The 21,461-nt window shown below is 48.0% G+C and overlaps 1 protein-coding gene across 3 annotated transcripts; it reads right to left on the minus strand.

Moving 5' to 3' along the window:
- Positions 1 to 273: 273 nt before the first annotated feature.
- Positions 274 to 19,733, minus strand: TMEM39B (transmembrane protein 39B). 3 transcript variants are annotated; one of them, XM_055573836.1, is made up of 9 exons: positions 19,589 to 19,733; positions 17,616 to 17,742; positions 16,887 to 17,106; positions 16,242 to 16,325; positions 15,781 to 15,935; positions 7,390 to 7,726; positions 5,810 to 5,997; positions 2,296 to 2,416; positions 274 to 704 (listed from the first exon to the last, which is right to left on the minus strand). In XM_055573836.1, the coding sequence occupies exons 1-9, from the start codon at positions 19,590 to 19,592 to the stop codon at positions 462 to 464; spliced, it is 1,479 nt and encodes a 492-aa protein (XP_055429811.1). In that variant the 5' UTR covers positions 19,593 to 19,733; the 3' UTR covers positions 274 to 461. The 3 variants fall into 3 exon arrangements, with proteins under 3 accessions (XP_055429811.1, XP_055429812.1, XP_055429813.1); XM_055573837.1 differs by lacking the exons at positions 17,616 to 17,742; positions 19,589 to 19,733 and adding an exon at positions 16,440 to 16,522 and having other exon boundaries at positions 16,887 to 17,022; XM_055573838.1 differs by lacking the exons at positions 15,781 to 15,935; positions 16,242 to 16,325; positions 17,616 to 17,742; positions 19,589 to 19,733 and having other exon boundaries at positions 16,887 to 17,023.
- Between the last annotated feature and the right edge of the window lie 1,728 nt (positions 19,734 to 21,461).

A 21,461-nucleotide genomic window follows, 5' to 3' on the forward strand; every position in this document is an offset into this window, starting at 1 on the left:
CCACTGTAGCTCCCTAAGCTTCTGTTTTTCTTCTATAGGAGTGACAGCATCTACCTCCCAGGGTTGTCATAAAAATGGGATTAAGGATAGCCCTGTACTACATGGAGGGCAGCCTCTGGCATACAGAAGCTACCACTGCTACCTTGATCTCTGATGTTTCCTCATCCTTTCTGCACTGGAGAAGGCTGTACACGTGGGGCTTCCTGGCCCAGAATCCCACACCTCTGCTTGCTGCCTGATAGGCAAGAGGAGAAAGAAATACAAAACACAGGCTTATTGGGAGTATAAAAATAGGACTTTTTTTCCTCATAATCACATCAATTATCAAAGAAAGAAACAGTATGTAACAAAAATACAAAGCTCTGGTGGATTTTTTTGTCTGTTTTTGTTTTTTTTTTTTGCCCCTCACCCATCCCTCCCATACAGCTACTTCCCAGGGAGCCCCTGGGTCGCCCTGGGGCTCAGGAGAACCGGTGGTCCAGGTCCCTCTGGGAGTTGGCCGAGTACGAGTAGGCCTTGCCCAACACCAGGCGGTCCCGGAGCAGCTTGAAGAAGGCGTAGTAGTTGCTGAAGAGGATTAGCGCCAGTGAGATGGTCTGGTGCCACTTGTCCGAGGACATTAAGGAGTACAGCTGGTAGACGATGACCGCGCCCTCCAGCAGCAAAAGGATGTTCAGGATCCGCAGGGGTTTGCTGAAAAAGAACTGCCCAGGAAAAGAGTAGGCATGGACTGGAAAGTAGGCTCCAGAAATCTGCCTCTTGGATGGGGGTGCTGGGTGGCCAATGAAGGGCTCAAGCTCTTGGGGCCCCATGCAGACTTGGGTGGAGAGTTGGACTTCATGGGGTTGGGTATGGACCTTGTCACCTCTGCCTTTATTTGTGGGCCACTGCCTCCCTGGGACTTCTTGGTGGTCCACTGGTTAAAACTCCACCTTCTAATGCAGGGGGCATGGGTTTGATCCCTAGTCAGAGAACTAAGGTCCCACATTCTGTGGGTAGAGCCAAAAAAAAAAAAGATGACTACTGCTTCCTACATATTGTTTAAGATCCTGATCAACTTCTACCTTTCCCCAGAAGCTTTTCTTGAGAGGTCTGGCTTGTCCTATCAAACCTTTTCTGGTTGAAAAGCAGTATGTGACCTTCTGGGTACTGTCAGGCCTGAACAACGTAGTATCTTATGACAGAGACATGTAAAGTTATTAGAGACTCCACAGCTTGAGTCCTTCACTACTGTGTGCGCAGCATTCCTCAGCTAGGCCAGAAGCTTCCAGGGAACATGGACATATATCACTCTTCCCTGATGTCCACAGGGCAAGGTAGAATATAGAGGACTAAGAAAAATTTTCTGATCAATTTGAAAGAATGATCAACGTCCAGGGATCATGATTCTGCAGGGGCCAAGGTACCTAAACCTCAAGAACTAATTACAGGACGGGAGGAGGAGTGGCAAGGAACAGGAGTCCAAGAGACCAGCAAGCCAGGCTCAGCTCTGTATCTGACAGTTGCAGGACCTTGGGCAGGTCCCCTTCCTGTCTGGACCTCAGGTTTCTCTACCGGGAAATAGAGAGATGAGCCCAGATCTATGGTTTTTCAAACTGTGTTCCTTGGAGCCCCAGGTTCCAGGGGGGTCTTTTAGGAGCTACTGCAGTGTTGAGCGGGACGTAAAGGGAGTTCCAACCCTTTCAAGCAGAGCTGCACTGTGAGGTCCTATATACTGAACTTTAGTTTGACTGCGTTGGAAGAAAGGATTCTGACAGTACAATAAGTAAATGAAATTCACCAGCCTAGATGATTTTGAGCAGCCCTTTCCATTGTGCTGAGTCTGTGAGTTAATACCATTAGTTCCCAGGTTTCCCAGTAAGGCATCCTTGGAACAAGTTAAACTCTTTGAGTCGATTTCAATACTTGAAAACTGGGACAGCCCTGGTACTTCTCTCTTACACAGGGTTCTTTCTGATGAAGCCTCAACGGGAGGGTACATGGGAAGTGCTGACCACAGGGCCTGGCACACAGTAAGAATGATGACTGTAAGGATTTTCACCACCAGGAACCCCTCCTTTCATTGTATTATCTTCTCCATCCAAAGTTTTCAAAGATCTGGTACCAAGTGCGCTGTAGTGATAAGTGATAATCTGTATGACTGTCCTTGTGCACTGCACGGGTGCACTCTCTTCTTTTGGATTTGGGAACCATGAAAAATAGCCTCCTCTTGCTATGACATCACCTTCCTGCCCAGCTGACCCTCCTGCCCTCTAGATTAGGCACCACCCCTCCTTCCCAGCGGAGGAGACTCACGTGGAACCGGAAGTGGGAGACGTCAGAGGGAATGGCCACGTTGTAGTGGCCCACTGCTTTGTAGACGTTCTTGCTGTGCTTCACCAGCACTCCCTGTGGCCACATGCATTCTTCAGTCCACCTGGAGGCACAGTCCAACAGAGCCCTTTATGTCCAGCTCACCCACATGAGGAGATGCGGACAGACTGGGCATGGGGGAACCACCAGGGCTCTACTCTCATTTCTATCACGTAGATACAATGACTTCCCTTTTCTGGGTCTTAGCTGCCTCTTCAGTAAAATGGGTTAAGAATCACGAGATATTCACGGCACTGGAGTCAGAAGATTTAGGGCTGACACTCATGTCTCTGACAGATTTCAAGAAAACCCTTTTCCCTCTTCCCTGGGGTCATTTTCTTCATCTAGCCTCCGGTCAGCCTCACTTCTAGCCTCCAGGCATTCCACTGCACAACTGCCCAAGTGGTGTTTGTAAAATACCAAGATGAGCCTGAGTAGTTTCTCCTCAAAACCCTCTGAAGGCTTCCCGGTGCCCTTGGAGTCAAGCCCCAAGGATGTGTTCTGGCCTCCGAGGCCCTGTAAGGCCTTCCATGACCCGCACCACACAGCGCCTGCTCAAGCCACCCAGAACTGCCTCTAGTTCCTCCAGCATACCTGACTGCTCCTGTTTCTCCATCAAGGTGCTCCCTCTAGCTGCAATGCCCTTCCTGACACCTTATCCTTCTGGCAGGCTCTATGCTGCTGCTGCTGCTGCTGCTAAGTCACTTCAGTCTTGTCCGACTCTTAGAGACCCCATGGACTGCAGCCCACCAGGCTCCTCCACCCATGGAATTTTCCAGGCAAGAGTACTGGAGTGGGGTGCCACTGACTTCTCCGGCAGGCTCTATGTCATCTTTCAAAACCCAATATCCTTCAGAAAGTCTTTGTCAAACTCCCCACAGAGTTCAGCATCCTTTAAATGGTTCCTGAAGCTACTGCTATTGGTCCACTGTCCCCAATGTGTTGTCATCTATTTATTTCCCTGTATCCCTCACTAGTCTGGGAGGGCTGAAAGGAAGGGATGGCATCCAGTTCATGTCCGTGTTCTCAATGCATGCCACACAAGAGGCCTGGCACAGAGAGGCCCCCACAGGGCATGTGAAGAAGGCTGTGAGACCAGTGAATTTTCTTCCATTGTTCTTTGAGATCTCCCAGAAACTCCAAAGGGTCCTGGGCCAGTTAACTGAGAATCACTGTCTCCAAGAAGCTCAATCTCATTGAGCTATCGATTCTTTCATTTAAAATACAGTTACCATGTTATTTCGCAGGTTTGATCCCTGGGTTGGGAAGATTCCCTGGAGAGGAAAATGGCAACCAGCTCCGGTATTCTAACCTGGAAAATCCCATGGACAGAGAAGCCTGGAGGGCTACAGTCTAAGGGGCCGCAAAAGAGTCAGACACAATTGAGTGCTCAAGCACGCACTCACACACACACCCCCTCCATGTCATATGTAACAATATGGATGAAAATCACAGAGAATATGCAGAATGAAAGAAGCTGGGCCCAAGAACATCTACTGATTTACTTTATGTGAAGTTGTAGACCAGAGAAAACTAGCCTATGGTGAAATGAAATCAAAGATGGTTGCCAGAGAGAGGGGTCCTTGGGAAGGGCAAGGAGGAATTTTCTGATTCTTTTCTGATCGGCTGAAATTTTCTGATCGGCTGGAAATGTTCTGTATCTTGATAGGGGATGGGTTACATGGTGTGTATGCCTTTCATCAAAACTCAAAGAATTGTGCACTTTTTAAGACTTACACATTTCAACTGTATGGAAATTTTACCTTAAAAAAAAAAAAAACCAACAAAACAACTATACACAAAAAACACAAAAAATCTGTTGTGCACCTATCACAAGCCAGGCATTTTGCCAGGAGTGAGGAGATGGCCAAGTGCTTGACAGACAAGGACCCTGACCTCCAGGAGCTTTAGTCCTGGAATGATGGGCAAGTAACCAAGCAAACACAGCAGAAAGTGTTAGGTACAATGCTCATAATTCTGTGGGGGTGAGGGAGTGCAGAGCAGGGACACTGAACCTATTCTGGAGGGGTCATGGAAAGGGTTCCTGGAGGAAGCCATGTGCTAGAGGATGAATAGGAATTAAGCAGGAAAGGAAAGTTGGAAAGGCCATTCGAGGCAAAACATGTATCAAATTCAAAAGTCTGGGTACAGAAGTACAGACAGAATTTGAGGATCTGAAGAGACTGGGTCTGGCTGGAGCAGAAGATAAATCGGGTTAGGGGGAGAAATGAGGCAGAAAAGGCCAGCAGGAGCCAGTTCATCATGAGATGCCATGTGAAGGAGCTTGGATCTTACCTGAAGATCATGGTGAGCCATGGACAGGTTTATCCTTGTATTTAGCCATGTACTATCGTTCTCTTTTCCCCTCATCTCAGAACCTTAAGCTAAGCCAAGCCCCACTTCGGCCCATTTGGCAATACCCATCTGCTTTCTGAACCACCTGGATAGAGGAGGGACCTTGACTGGCACGGAGGGACAACAGCAGGAGGCTGAGCCTCTGTGGCCTCCCTCTACAAACCTGTCCTAGGGGCCTCTTCTCTGCCAGGCCTCGTGCTGGGCCCAAGACTCAGATATGATACAGGGGTGGTCCCAGCCTTGAGGACCTTCCAGTCTAATGGGGGAATACAGACAGAAAAATTAGCATAAGTGGGGTGAAAATACTATGAAGAAGGGCTATAGAAATGCTAAGCACCAGGAAGGAGGGGCCAGGCTGAGGGGACGACAGCCCAGCCCCTCAGGGCTCCTGAGCACAGTGACATTGGCCTCCGCTCTGATTGCGATGCCATCCTGCAGCTGGGCCTCTTTTACCCCACTCAACCTAACTCTTTGTGTACATGCTTATCACCCACACCTGCCTGTGTACTCCTCAAGGGGCCAGATCTTAGCTCTTTCCTCCTGTGGCTCTACTTCCCTGGCCAGGTTATGACATCAACTAACACAGCACCATATCCCATTAATCAAACTGAGGTTTCTTTAGGCCCACCTTGGAATGGGTCCCTCCACTGTTCAAAAACCCTCATAGCTCCCCTCTGCTTAGAGGTCAAAGTCCAGGTTTCTTTGTACAATACACAGCACCAAGCCTGGAATGGATTAGGTAGATGCAATGCTTGCTGAAAGAGTAGACGAGCCAATGACCTGAGTCAATGATGGGTGAGTGGAAGGAGGGAAGTAATGAATGAATGAATGAATGAATATATCAGCCAAGGAGTGCGTACTTAAGTCAGCGAATGAGAAAGTCGACGAGTCTAAGAATTTATTACCTGCCCCTTTCCTATCTCCAAGACACTGCAAGTTACCCAGAGACAGGGGGCATGTCCTTCCTGGGCCCTGCCATATTCTACTCTGGCTATGAGGCTTAGCATACAAGACATGCTCAGTAACTATTTGCTGACTGACTGAATGAGCTGATGGCAGGGGCGGGGTGGGGCTGGGGTAGGGCAGAGAAGGGCAGACTCACGGGTGCTGCAGCACGTTGGAGCACAGCGCCGGGTCCACCTTCTGCCAGCAGCCCAGGTGGGCAGCGGCCTTGTGCAGCAGGTCGCAGTAGCTGGCAGGCAGCAGGTGCTGCATGAGGATCACCGAGGTGCTGATGGACACCAGCAGGAAGAGCTCGCAGGACCAGCGCTTGTCATAGTAATGTGTGTTCTGGAGGCAGTGGGAGGTGAGTGAGACCACAGACACCCGTAACGGCCTCACGCCCTCCCCTTCCCTGACTCCCTCTTTCCTTGGAGATCAGGACAGCCCTAGACAGACCTCAGGGTGGCCTGAGACCAAAGATCACCTAACAAAGGCAGCTTAATCATGGGCTTAAACCCTGTGCCCACTACTCAGCTTCCTCTTTCTTTTTTGGGGGGGTAAGAAATAGATATATTTAGAGAGAAATACAATTCACAGAGTGTGGGCCAACCTAGAAGGCAAGAGGCCTCAGTTTTCTACAAAGAAAAATTACTCTCACTCTGAGCCAGAGAACAGGTCCTGGGATTCAACAGAAATGAGCTCACATCTTGGCTCCGCTGCTTAGTCACTATGTGACCATGGGCAAGTCACTTTACTTCTCTGCAGTCTAGTTTCCTCATCTGGCAAATGAGGATAAGAGTAGCCACCTCTGAGAGGCGTGAGGAGGATACTATTACTCAAGAAAGCTCTAGCATGTTGTCCAACAGATGTGAAGTCTTCTCAACCCCCAATCCGTCAGTGCAGCCCATCCTGGGAGAAATGTGACGAGCCGGCTAGGGATGTGCCTTCCCAGAAGGCGGCACAAATGAGAGGGGGAGAATAGGCTTTTGGAGTCACCCAGATCTGGATGAATCTGGCTTTTGGACTTAATGATAGAGTGGGATGCTGTGACGTGCCTGGGCCGAAACAGCCACACTGAAATACAAAGTGACTCCTTTCTGTTTTTAAGTATCAAGAACCATGCCGTGTGCCCCTCACTGGCTGGGTGACCTTGTGTGGGCCATGTTCGTTCAGCAAGCCTTCTTTTTTCCACTCTGAAATGGAGGCATTTGGGATTGACATGTATGTCCTGCTATATTTTTAAAATGGATAACCCACAAGACCCTACTGTGCAGCACAGTGAACTCGGCTCAATGTTAACTGGCAGCCTGGACGGGAGGGGACTTTGGGAGAAAAGGGATACATGTGAATGTATGGCTGAGTCCCTTTGCTGTCCCCCTGAAATGGCCACATCATTGTTAATCTGCTATGCTACTGCTAAGTCGATTCAGTCATGTCCGACTCTGTGTGACCCCATGGACAGCAGCCCACCAGGCTCCTCTGTCCACAGGATTCTCTAGGCAAGAATACTGGAGTGGGTTGCCATTTCCTTCTCCCTAATACAAAATAAAAAGTTAAAAATTATATATAAATAAATAAATTAAAAAAAGGGAGGCAGTAGTCACTTTGGCCCTTGAGAGAACAGATGGGAATCTCATCAAGAGCAGCAGCCTCGTTTCTCCAAGTAGGAGTGCTCCTGGAGCACAGGCAGCAGGTGGGGTCCCGGGCAGACCCCTCCTCTCCCTGTGCTAAGCTACGCACCTTCACGAACCAGACAGGCACAAAGGCCACGTAATAGGCGCTCAGCATGGCGCTGACCAGCACCTCCTTCATGCGCCAGTTGAAGTCCATCTTGAGGAACTCCACCTCGCTGCGGATGAGGCTGGGCGACAGGCAGCAGGCGTGGGTGGGCATGGCATCGGGGCCGTACAGCTGCTTCGTGTGCTGCTTCCACGTCTCCCGCAGTGTCAGCAGGTAGTCCCGGCTCCGCGCCAGGCCACTGACCGCCTCCCGGGGACCCATGGAGGCCATGTGGCTGAAGAGGTTTGTCTTGCGGAGGTCACAGTTCAGCTGCAGGAACGGAATGTACATCCCAAACCTGCTGGGGAGGACAGTGGTCAGGGCAGGCCTGGCCATGGGCCAGGATCCCAACCCTTAACCACCCAGGGAATCTTCTTTCCTCCCTGGGCTTTAGCTCTCCTGGCTGCTCTGAGGGGAGATTCGACTAGTCCTTACAGCTATCCAGCCTCCCAGCCAGTGATCAGTCATTCAACACCTGTGTTAGCCCCGTGCACGAACAAGCCCTGTATGGAGTGGCGGGAATACGGTAGGAGGCAAGACCCGAGTCTCAGCCCTCTGAGTCTACTGCTGTCCAGCAGGAGTCATAACACCACACATTCCCTGGGCACATCCTGTGCTCCAGATGCTGCATTAAGTGCTTTACATGCACTCTCTTCTGTTTCTCCTAACTCTGTGTTAGGTACTGTTATTTTGTGCCCTTTTCAGCAGAGGAAGCTGTGGTTCAGAGAGGTGGAGGAGGGGCTCTGGAAAAGTCACACAGTTAGTAAGGAAGTTATAGAGCTGGGATTCAAATCCGGAACTGGCTGCTACCCGAAATCAAGACAGACACTCAACAAACACTAAAAGCAATTCATTAATTAAAAATGTACATGCTTCCACAAAAGAGAGGTAGATGTGGCCAAGGGTGCCTATAAGGGCAGCTCTTAAGTTTACAGAGGGGGACAGTTCAGGAACAATATTTGCTGTGTGTCTATTATGTACTAGGCACTGAAATAGGCCTTTAAACAGTATAAACTCCTTCCTCTGAGGCTTAAGTTAACCTTAAGTTAAGGGATGGAGTGTGTGGCTAATATAATTTAAGGAGAAAATTAGACAGACTCATAGCTAGGAAGAGTAGATAACTAAACCAGGTAAGTGCCAAGTACAGCACATGGAATGTCCTCATAGGTTCTCTTTACAGGCATTCCTTGTTTTAGCTTATGCTATGCTACATCGCTTCAGTCATGTTGGACTCTTTGCAACCCTATGAATTATAGGCTACCAGGCTCCTCTGTCAATGGGACTCTCCAGGCAAGAATACTGGAGCTGGTTGCCATGCCCTCCTCCAGGGGATCTTCCCGACTCAGGGATAGAACCCATGTCTCATTATGTCTCCTGTATTGGCAGGTAGGCTCTTTACCACCAGTGCCACCTGGGAAGCCCTTCAGTTCAGTTCAGTTCAGTCGCTCAGTCGTGTCTGACTCTTTGCGACCCCATGAATCGCAGCACGCCAGACCTCCCTGTCCATCACCAACTCCTGGAGTTCACTCAAACTCACGTCCATCGAGTCGGTGATGCCATCCAGCCATCTCATCCTCTGTCATCCCCTTCTCCTCCTGCCCCCAATCCCTCCCAGCATCAGAGTCTTTTCCAATGAATCAACTCTTCACATGAGGTGGCCAAAGTACTGGAGTTTCAGCTTTAGCATCATTCCTTCCAAAGAACACCAGGGCTGATCTCCTTTAGAATGGACTGGTTGGATCTCCTTGCAGTCCAAGGGACTCTCAAGAGTCTTCTCCAACACCACAGTTCAAAAGCATCAATTCTTCAGCGCTCAGCTTTCTTCACAGTCCAACTCTCACATCCATACATGACCACTGGAAAAACCAATTCCTTGACTAGACGGACCTTTGTTGGCAAAGTAATGTCTCTGCTTTTCAATATGCTATCTAGGTTGGTCATAACTTTCCTTCCAAGGAGTAAGCGTCTTTTAATTTCATGGCTGCAGTCACCATCTGCAGTGATTTTGGAGCCCCAAAAAATAAAGTCTGACACTGTTTCCACTGTTTCCCCATCTATTTCCCATGAACTGATGGGACCAGATGCCATGATTTCTTAGTTTTCTGAATGTTGAGCTTTAAGCCAACTTTTTCACTCTCCACTTTCACTTTCATTGAGGCTTTTTAGTTCCTCTTCACTTTCTGCCGTAAGGGTGGTGTCATCTGCATATCTGAGGTTATTGATATTTCTTCCGGCAATCTTGATTCCAGCTTGTGCTTCTTCCAGCCCAGCATTTCTCATGATGTACTCTGCATATAAGTTAAATAAGCAGGGTGACAGTATACAGCCCTTAGGTCCTCTCAATTTTCCCAGGTCCTCAGACATAGCTCCAAAAGGGTCCCTGGGCTGCCACCAGGAGCTACAGCCAATGAAAATTCTACTTTTTCTTATCTATAGTAATGTTCTCTTCCTTTATTCTGAACTTCCAAGAGGGGACATAGTATTCTTAGGCACTCATATAATTAGCCTCTTTGGGTTTTTGCTTTCTGATCTATCTAATGGGAATGCTACTACTTTCCCTGTATTAAAATTCAAGTAAGATAACAGATAGGGCTTGCCTGGTGACTCAGATGGTAAAGAATCCACTTGCAATGTGAGAGACCTGGGTTCAATCCCTGGGTTGGGAGGATCCCCTGGAGGAGGGTACGGCAACCCACTCCAGTATTCTTTCCTGGAGAATCCCCAGGGACAGAGGAGCCTGGCAGGCTGCAGTCCATGGGGTCGCAAACAGTCGGACATGATTGAACAACTAAGCACAGCACAGCAGAAGATAACAGAGAATTTTGGTCAACAGCATAATCTTTGGGATCAAACAGGCCAGTGTTAAAACCCCAGCTCTGCCACTTACTAGTGCTGTGATTTAGGACAAATTATATAACCTCTATGAGCCTCAGTTTCCTTAACTTGCTTTAAGTGACATAGCTTGTATTGATTCTCTATTATGCTAGTGTTTTCGTAAATACTCTTTAATTGTTAATCTTCATAACAATGCCCAGCATGGTGTCTGGCCCAGAGTAGAAGAGCAGTACGATTTTGTTTAGAAAAGAAAGAGGCCAGTGATTCTGTGGGACAGAAAAGAACACTGAAATGGGATTCCCAAAACACTCCTCAGGATACTCGGTGGGAATGAGGGGGTGGGCACCTACGTGAACACGCAAGGGCTCAGGCTCAAACTTAAGGACAAGTACTTAAGAATTGTCCTGGCTTTGCCGCTAAGAAGTGCAGATACAGTTACATTATTTGATAACAGCAAATGGCTGCTCTGACAGGTCAAAAGTTAGAAACATCTGCACATGCATTCTCTTTCATCCTCTCCATCCAAGATGTGACAGTACCCATGTAGAAAATAAATAAAGTAGAAAATAAATCCATATCGGCAAAAAAGAACAGGAGTGGGGGTTATCAGTACATAACTGATTCTGACACGTTTAGATGGCAGATGGAAACATGTTGACAAATGAGGAGTCATCATCTACAGCAGCACTGTGCAACAGAAACATGAGAGTCACGAATATACTTTTACATTTCCTAGTAGCCACATTAAAAAAAGAAATTAACTTTATACTCTATTTTACTCAACCTAATAGATACAAAATATTATCATTTCAACATATAAAATAATTATTTGTGATATATATGAGATATTTTACTTCCTTTTTTTTTTTTTGTGCTAAGTCTTCAGAATCTGGTGTATATTTTACACTAATAGTACATTTCAATTAAAACTAGCCTGTTTTAAATGTTTAATAACAATAGGCAGCTAGAAATTACTAAACTGGCTAGATTCGTCACGAGAGGGCTACACTGGGGGCAGGAGCTGATCTGTCCAGAGTGACCCAGCAGAGACTGGCTTGAAGTGGGCACCTTTGATCGAGGGTAGAAGTGAGAAGCAGGGCTGAACAAACTGGATTAAAAACGATCTGTATTCATGAGTCATTCCCTTTATTCTCCTATACAACTTACACAACCCGTCCTGAAAAATTCTTCCCTAAAGAGACTGAATAAAGTGGGAACTGAGGTCTTCAGTGGGGGCATTCCAGAGTAATACCTCTCTCCCCTTTCTCGTCTATGGGGGCCCACAGCCTAACAACCGGCGCCTTACTCACTAAAGCAAAGTCTACCAGCCAGTGTGCCCTGCCCGCATACTCAGAACTCCCATTCAGGTATACAATGGCAGAGGGAGAAAAAAATGCATTCCAAGCTACTCAGTCTTCCACTTTTTTTTTCCAGGTAAGAAGTGGATTTGTTTAGAGAAAAACACTCCACAGACAGAGTGTGGGTCATCTCAGAAGGCAAGGTCGGCCTCCACTCTTAAATGTAACCAGACAACCAAAGAAACTAATATGCTTAGCAAACTAGCAGAAACAGGAAAACCGATTCAGTGGAGAGACAAAACTGAAGGGACACAGGAGATTTTAAAAACAAGAACAGAATGCTATGAGAAAAGATCAATCAGAAAACAAGAGGCCTCAGAGACGAAAAACAAGATTGCTGAAAAATATCTCAATAAAAAAGCTGGAAGATAAAGTTGAGAAAAATCCCCCTAAAGGGAGAGTAAAAAGAGAGAGAAAGACAGCTAGAGAAAGAGAGAAATCAAGAGGGGAGGGAGGAGAGGAAGAAAAGGAGAGAGATGAAAAGTATGAGAGACAATATAAGAGAAACAGACAAGCAATCTATGAGGTCTACCATCCGATGAAGAGAAGTCTTAGAACAGAAAAAAATGCAAGGGGAGATATTATCAAAGAAATAGTACAAGACAATTTCCCTGACTTGAAGACACACCCAAACCTCAGGGTTAAAAAAGTCCTAAAGTACTGATAAGATTCTTGTGAAATTTCAAATAATAAAAAGATAAACAGAATATTTTTAGAAGCTTTTAGAAAGGAAAAAAAACAAGTCTTCTACAAAGTAACTGGAATCAAACTAGCATCAGATTTCTCATTAGAAACACTGGCTGCTAGAGACAATGGAGCAACATCTTCAAAACTCTGAGAGAATATTAATTTGAACTTGAAAATCTATATTAGGCCAAACCATCAATCAAGTATGAGGGCAGAATAAAGACATTTTTAGACATGCTAGGAAAAGAATGTATATACCTCCCACATAACCCTTGTTAAGGAAATTACCTGATAATGCACTCCAGCAAAATAAGGGAGAAGACCAAGAAAGAGGAAGACATGGGATCCAGGAGACAGTAGATCCAACCCAGAAGGACAGCGAAGGAAAGTCCCAGGCTGAGAGCTGCACAGCAGGCCTAAAGAGCAGCCTCTCCAGACTGGAGCAGGAGGATGGAGGGCTTCAGGAGGGATGTCTCTGGGGGGAAATATGGACTCTAGGCAACAGGCAGCATGACTGACAGGCTAGATAAACTTGAGGATATGTTGAAGGCCCATCATTCTTTTGTCAATGAGAAAAAAGAAAGGCAATTAGAAACTCCAAGAAAAATAAAAGCTATATGAGAAAGTTACATTCTAAATATGAAGCAAACTAAAATGTGGCATGATTTTAAGCAATTGATGGAATGTAAGGAAAGAGAAACCATTTGCCCTTGACACTAGAACATTCTTTTTTAAGAGGCCCAAGATTAGAATTCAGGAACTACAGCGAAGCAGTAGCTTTCTATGCACACTACTCAGTCCCGCAGTGAATAACAGCTTCATACTCATAAAAATATCAAGGCCACTTATTGGTTTTTAATCTTTAGAATTAGCCCAAAGAATGGAAGACTTAAACATGGCTATGTAGGAGAATGTGAATGTCAAATGTGACACAGCTGCCAGGAAGTGATAGGAGGAAGAAGGGAGGAAAAGAAATGATGGGTAGGGCTCTGAATACAATATTCTTACATCAAGGGATTAAGACACTGACTACTGTTGATGGGATAAAAAATACTGACATACTCATATTATTGAAAAAGAGGACCAACAGGAAACTGTAAATAATAATAATTGTCAAATACTAGGAACAGCATGGATAGAAAGTGAACTAAAGCTTCAACTGTCACTACAGGAAACTGATGGACATGTGCATGTAGGGGTGTGTATGTGTGTGTTGTGTGTGTGTGTGTGGGTTTGCTTGTATATAAAGAACATTTATTTCCAGGATATATAAGAAACCAGAAACACTGGTGGTTACCCCTCAGAAGGGAAACTGGGTAGTAGCTGGGAAAGAGGAGTCAAAGGAAGGATTTATCATTCTACATTCTTTTATACATTTTGCAATTTTAATGATGCAAACCTATTACTCCACTATAAAATCAATCAATAAATATTTAAAGAAATAAAAGCACAAGGATATTAGAATTATGGAGGTGACTCAAAAAACACTTAAAACCAGAAACAGTGAAAGAGGTTGCCTATGAGAAGTGGGACTAAAAATCTGGAGGGTAGAGTTAAAGGCTGTTTTCCATCATAAGTTGTTTTTAGCTGCACTGCATGGCTTGCAGGCTCTTAGTTCCTCAAATAGGGATCGAACCTGTGCCCTTGGCAGTGAAACTGCAGTCCTAACCACTGGACCACCAGGGAATTCCCATCATCATCAGCTTTTTAGCACTACTGGATTTGATCATACATTATATATACTTGTCTCATATTAATAAAAACTCAAAAAGTTAAATAATGTAAAATAAAGCAAAACATGAACACTGGGTAACATTTGAGTAGTGTCCAGAAAGGGTTGAATTAAGGCAATTTTTAACATTTCTTTCAGTACAACCCTGGAGGACCATTTGTTAATATCTATCTATAATGTAAAACATGCCTTTTGGTGCAGTAATTCTACTTCTGGGAATCTGCTATACAGAAATATTGGATAAATGTGCAAAGATGTGCAGAAGAATGTTCCCTGCCTCACTGTTTTCAACAGAGAAAAGCTAGAAACAACTCAAAAATCCACCAACAGAATACAAAACAAAACACACGGTGCAAAGTCTACTCAACGGAATACTGTGCAGTGAACAAGTGAAGTCGCTCAGTCGTCTCTGACTCTTTGTGACCCCATGGACTGTAGCCCACCACTCTCCTCCATCCATGGGATTTTCCAGGCAAGAGTACTGGAGTGGGTTGCCATTTCCTTCTCCAGAGGATCTTCCCGACCCAGGGATAGAACCGGGTCTCCTGCATTGTAGACAGACGCTTTACCATCTGAGCCACCAGGGAAGTCCTATGGAATACTATGAGGCCATTAAAAAAATGAGACAGACCCATATATAGTGACATGGAAAAATATCCACCTTATATGACCATGTGAAAATGTAATAAATTATACAATATCATGCATAGGGATTAATCCCATTTCTGTTTTTAAAAAAATGTATGTGTGTGTACTTGCACAGGAAAAATGTGGAAGGACACACTGCAAAATACAGTTTTCTAGAGGACTGAGATTATGTGGGATTTTCATTTTCTATGTTAAAAGCCTCTGTAAAGTTTAATATTTTTCTATGACACACATATCTCTGACAATTAAAACCCAGTTATAACTAAAGCAAGTGTGACTGGGCTCCGATCATGACAGTGCCCTTTTGGTCATGCAGGGGAGAGAAAGAGAGGAGTTTCCCAGGAAACAGAGATGGACTGGCCTGAAGAAGTTCATGATCCAGAAAGCCCAGGGGTTGGGAAATGACTGTGAATGCCCCGGCAGCCAGGAGCCTGCCCCAGGAACAGCCAGGGTGCAGGTCTTGCCAAAACTCTCCCCAATACCAGGCCAGGAAGGGGCAGGCCTGGGCTTCTCCCAGACACTGTCTTCCCATCCTCAACAATCTGGGTTCTTGCAAGATGGAGGAAGTGGGCGAGCAAAGTAGACACACAGACAGACATACAGATATGCATGTGAAGACACACATGCATGCACACACATGCTTCATTCACAGACATCTACACAGAAACATGCACACACATACAGATGTGTGCATGCACACAGACCTGGGGGAGGAACCGAGAGGTTACACAAACACCAAGACGCACAAAAAAACAGAAAGAAGCAGAGAGAGAGCAAAGGAAGAGAGAGCAAGACGAAGCCCGTGCATCCCTGCTCTGGAGCTGTGGGCGACACACCCAGATCTGAGCCCCCTTCTGACCTCCCCTTCAATGGCACCTTGGGGAAATTAGGCCTGCCAGCTCAGTGTCTGCTCCTACAAAAGAAGGCTAATCATCCCAACCTCAGGATGGTGCTATCGGACAGTGTGAGAAGGTTCTGTTGCTGCCTGCCTGTGCGTCGGCTGGGCACAGGGGGGCCTGGGGCCCAGCCACTTTTGGGGCAGAGATCAGGAGCAGGTGCTGGGCAGTGAGGGGTGAAGTGAGGGGTACTCACGGATAGCAGAGGAACAGGAGGTTCAGGAAGGAGTAGGTCCTGAAGAGGTGAATGAGGGAGCGGCACAGACTCCAGCCTGTTGCCGTGAGAACGGTGAAACGGGTGAGGAACAGCAGGATGGAGCGAAAGAGGGTGACCTTCCCCCTCTGAGAAGCCTGGGTCAGGGGAGATAGGACGGGATGGGGCCTTGGATGGAGGTCATGGGGGCTGTGCCCAAATCCCACCCAGCATGGCCCATGATTCCCCCCGCTGCAGGGTGGGCAGAACCTGTCATGGTAAATCCTTTCCCTGGATGCCCAGGAAACTCCAAGAGCCAACAGGATGAACGCTCTTCAGCCAAGTTCAAAGGGAGCCCCCTAGGAAAGGCCTCAGGGATCAAGGCCTGGGTATGCCTCCGTGGTGCCCCCAGGGGGTAAAGGGGAGTCCCAAAGTCCCCAGGCCAGCCTCTGGGACCCAATCACCTCCTTCACGATGGACCCAATGAAGCGGCGGCCCAGAACGATGGTGGTCACCATCAGCAAGTTGAAGTCGATCAGGTGGAAATTCTGTCGGGGGCAGAGGCTGGGGGTCACGTGGGCCCCCTGCCCATATGTGGGCTTTTCACATGCCCACCTCCCCCTGCCCAGTCCTTTCCATTGGGACTGTCCCCACTCTCTGACCTTCACAGGCCTCCAGCTGAGTCAGACCAGGAAAATACCTAGAGGAGTGGAACAGGACCCAGAGGAGGGAAGTGGGACAGTCCCTGGAGACAAGAGAGTGGCGTGTGAGCCCTCCTGCTCTGCTCACCCGGCCCCTGCCCCGCTCCTGCACAGAGCTCATTCTTCTCCTTGAAATAACCATGTATGCCTGCTCCCCCACAGGACTTAAGACTCTGTGTTCCTTGACACAAAATCTGAGTCAGATTCATCTCTGCTGCCCTTACGGTGTGTAGAGTGGTGCTGAGCACATCGGGGTGAGTGTTTAGATGTCATCGGTTCCTTTTACATCTCCCATGCCCAGTGTGAGGCCAAACACACAGGGTGCTGGGCGAGATAAGCTAAACTGAAACCAAATGTGTCACTCACTCACATACACGCACACACAGCGGGGCCTAGCTGGGCACCTACCAGGGAGGTGTGGGAGGGCGGGTGGGAGGGCGGATACCACCACACTGTCTTGTAGATGTTGATGTAGTGGACGAAGAGGGCTATGAGCTGGCAGAAGAAGAGCTGCAGTTCAAACAGAATGCTGGCCTGGACTGGCAGCTCAGGGATCTTGCAGTGTTGCAGGGGCACGACCGTCTGGGTGGCCAGTGGAGGGCTGGAGAGGCCCGTCCCCGAACTGCTCCTGGGGGTGAGAGGGCACAACATCAGGAGCTTACCTGAGAACCCTACCAAGAGGGGCTTCTGGGGCACAGGACCGTGGGGCAGGCTCAGAAAAGCAGCCGACAGCAAGGATGGATGGAGTCCTCCTACTTCTTCTGCCTCTCAGACAAAGAAGCTGACAGAGCCTTTCCCTATCCCTCCCTCATCTTATTCAGGCTTTCCAACATTCCCCAGGAAGGAAAGGAAAGGTGAGGAGAAGGGGGCCCAGAGAGGGGAGACAACTTGTCCAAGCCACCAGTGAATTAGGAGCAGAACTGTGAGTGGAATCCAGGCCTTTGGGTTTTTTATACTATGTCCCAAGTTATCTGTCCCAAGGACCGCCCTCACCCAGGGACGTTCCTACTGCTCCCTGCCCTTTAAGCCCCCATCTGGCATCTGGGGTATCACATCCTAGGGCTCAGTCAAGGACAGCTCTGTCCAAACTGCTCCTCTGAGCCCAGAGGGAAGTGCAAGAGACAGCAAGTAGTTTACCTGGTGCGGGAACGGACACTGGTGACCGATGCGCTGGAAGTGTGGCCCCCACCCGAGCCCCCAGAGGATCCTGGCTCACAGAGTGGATTTCGACAGTAGGATGTCCTGTTGGGACCTCTTCGTCCTCCTGTGGGGCTCAACATAAGGTAGATCCTCAAGCCAGAAGGCATATATCAAGGATAACAACCTGGTTTCTCATTTCGTCACTCAGTCACAGAGACCCATGATCGGTTCCCCCGCCTACCGCTTCAAACACATCTCCTGCCATTCTCTGCCTCGACCCCATGCTTCAGCCAGCCTGGTCTTTCTCTCCTTGGGCAAACCAAGCTTACTGCTACCTTCTGAGCTTAGAGTACAGCATTCCCTGCCATTCTGTAGGTATCTGCCCCCTTAACTCTCTATCTTATTTCCATTTTTCTTTTCACAGTTCATTCTTCATCTTATTCATTTGTTAACATATTTACTGCCTATCTTTTCCACTGGAATGGAAGGTCAGTGAGGTCTGTCTCTTTCACTGCTGTATCCCCTCCCTCTACCACAGTGCCCAGCCTAAGAGTAAGTGCTCAATAACAACATGTTGGTAAGGGAAGAATCCAGCAAGGTAGATTACCCAGATTAGTAAATTCAGTTTACACAGAGTCACAGGTGGTATGGGGGTCTGGGTCCTGTGCTCTTTGAGCCGCTATACGCAGCTCCTTTGGGATACTACTACAAGTCCCTGTAGGCTTACGATTCCTCCAGGACCCGAGATCTGGCTTAATGGGCATCCTGAACTCTCACAGTCACGATTCAGGGCCTGAGCAAGTGTCAAGGCAGAATGACATGGTTGTGAACCTAACACACAGACCTACAACCTCTTTTTCTCGGCTGAGCAATTTAGCCCAAGCTCCCAGGTCCTGCAAAAAGCTCCTGCACAAAGCTCCTAGGCACCACCCCAGTCCCAAAGTTATGTGTGTGCTCAGTCACTTAAGTCGTTTCCGAAAGTTAATGTGTTTGTTCAGTGAGACCCCATGGACTGTAGCCTGCCAGGCTTCTCTGCCCACAGGATTTCCCAGGCAAGACTACTGGAATGGGTTGCCATTTCATTTTCCAGGGGATCTTCCCAACCCAGGGATCAACCCTGTGATACTGCATTGGCAGGCAGATTCTTTACCGCTGAACCACTTGGGAAGCCCAAAGTTAAAGCCTTGTTCGTATCTCTTCATGACTGCACAGCAGCCTCCACAGACACACACACCCCTTGCCCTAGCTTTTCTGCCTGGAAGCTTGTCCCTAACGTCTCCAAAAAAGTTCTTGTCCAGGAACTTTGCCCGCAACAAGCCCCAGCAGCGCCAAAGCTCTGTTCATGTGCTACTGTATCTGGCTTAGAAAACCCCAAAAGGGCACCCTCAATCCAAGTGCTCTACCCACACCCACTCTCCTCTCTTCAGAAGCTCTGCACCCACATATAGCCTCTCAGCCCAGAAGCCCCGCCTACACACAATAGTCAGCTCAGAAAACCCGCCCACAAGCCAATAGAAGCTCTCTCTGCCCAGAAGCCCGGCTCCAGAGGGGGCTCCCTTCATCTGGAAGGTCTCCTTTCCGCCCCACCTCCCCAGTACAAAGCCCCTACTGCCCAGAAAATTTTCCCCTGCACCAGAGCCTACAGGTTAGGAGCTCCGCCCTTAGCACGAAGGCCACGCCCACCGGCAGCCCCGCCACGCTCTAGCTCGGGACCCACTCTAGTGGGTCCTCATCAAAGCCCCCAGGAACCTCCGCATTTTAGAAACCCCGCCCACCCCTCCAATGTCCCGCCCCCACAACAGAAGCCCCACCCGCAAAACGACAGGAGGGGGCGGGGTCTCCCTGGGCCCAACATCCCCTCCCCCTCCCCTCGCCGGGATCCTGTCCGCGTGGGGGAGCAATTAGCAGCCTGGCCATCCTGACCCCGGAGCCCGCCCGTTCCCGGGCCAAGCCCGACCCGTGCCGCTCACCCATCTCCTCCCCCCGGCGCTCTCCGCTTCGCCGCCGCAGCTCCTGCGGGCAATATGTCGGAGGCGACGGCGGCCGGGAGAGGACTAACCGCCGCAGCCCAGTCCCTGGGTATCAGCTGCGCGCTCCCGCCCCGCCGCCAAATTTGCATACAAGGCGGGCTAGAAGCTGGGAGCGCGCTTCTTAAAGGGGCCGCCCTGGACAAAGGCAGTGCCGCGCGCTCTTTGTCTCGCGGTCTCCCACGCCCTTCCTGCAAATGCTGCTGGAAAACCCGAGAGGGAGGAGAACCTATCTCCATCTCTTCCCTTGCCTGCCTTCTCCTAGCACCTTTTCAGGGCCGAGGGAAGGGGCTAGAACCTCATCTCGGTTCCTGCATCCGTGGGTGGTCCACTGGCTCCTCAAACTGATCTCGTCCCAAATTGGGCTTTCATCTTTCTCTTTGGCCTTACTGCTCTTAGTCCATCCCAATGAAAACTTGGGAGTCATTTCCCCCTTTTCCTTCTACCGCCTATCCAGTCTTCCACCTGGTCTTCCTGATGCTCAGTTCAGTTCAGTCGCCCAGTCGGGTCTGACTCTGCGACCCCGTGGACTGCCGCTTGTCAGGCTTCCCTGTCCATCACCAACTCCCGGAACTTGTTCAAACTCATGTCCATCGAGTTTGGACATCGAACCACCTCATCCTCTGTCGTCCCCTTGTCCTTCTGCCTTCCGTCTTTCCCAGCGTCAGGGTCTTTTCTAATGAGTTAGCCCTTCGCATCAGGTGGCCACAGTATTGAAGCTTCAGCTTCAGCATTATTTCTCACTTATGAGAATATGTGAGGAAGAATATCCTTCTTTCACTACATTAGTTCAAATCCTGATTCTGCCAGTTCCAAGACTTGGAGTCCTGTTTCTTGCTCTTTACTGTTAACTTTCACCTTACAGGGCTTGGTGAGGATTAAATGGAATAATGCATGGAGAACAGAGTCTGTTTTGATAAATGTTAGCCGTCATTACTGTTAAGATGTATGGCAAGCACTTAACCCAGAGGGAGCTCTCAATAAATGAGCTGTTACTAGTAATTGTTACCATTTCTTCCCTCATAAGACCTCTAAGTTGTCTCCATCATCTGGTACCTCCATCAATTAGCAGTGTTTGGCACATAATAGACAACAATATTCAATTAATTAAGTGATTTAGGTATTTAATTAATAGAAATTCACAAAGCTTACAGTTAAGTGGGAGGAGATGGGTGTAAAAATTATAGTAAAAATCATTAGAAAGGAATGACTGCAGTGGAGGAAAACAGGAAAGGGGGATGGGAGGTTGTAATTTTAAACAAGGTAGTCAGTAGGTTTCATAGAGGTGACTTTTGAACAAACACTTGAAGGAAAGAGTGAGTCAGTCATGTAGATATCTGGAGGAAGGGGGCAGTCCAGGCAGGGCCCTCAGGTACAAGCACCAAGCACTCCTGATATGTTTAAGAAACAGCAAGGAGGCCAATGTGGCTTGAAATGGAATAGACATGAGAGTCAGACATGAGAAAGAATGGACCTGTGGCTTTTACTCTGAATGAGATGGGAGCTACTGGAGGGCTTGAACTTCCTTTTTTAAAGAATCACTCCAGCTGTCCTGTGAGAATAGACTGTAGGGCAGAGGGGTGGAATCAGGGAGACCAGGATGCTATGGCAGTGATCGTAGCAAGAGATATTGATGGTTTGTACCAGACTGGGTAAAATAAGTCATGATTGGAGTCTGGATTTGAAGGTAAAGTCAACAGGGTTTATTGACAAATTTGGATAGGTGTGCAAAGAAATACAAATAGGTGTGAGAATGGAAGAAAGAGAAGATGATTGCCCCATGGTTTTTAGCCTAGGCAAATGGAAATATGGAGTT

The sequence above is a fragment of the Bubalus kerabau genome, chromosome 3 (genome assembly GCF_029407905.1).
Source record: "Bubalus kerabau isolate K-KA32 ecotype Philippines breed swamp buffalo chromosome 3, PCC_UOA_SB_1v2, whole genome shotgun sequence".
NCBI lineage: Eukaryota > Metazoa > Chordata > Mammalia > Artiodactyla > Bovidae > Bubalus > Bubalus kerabau.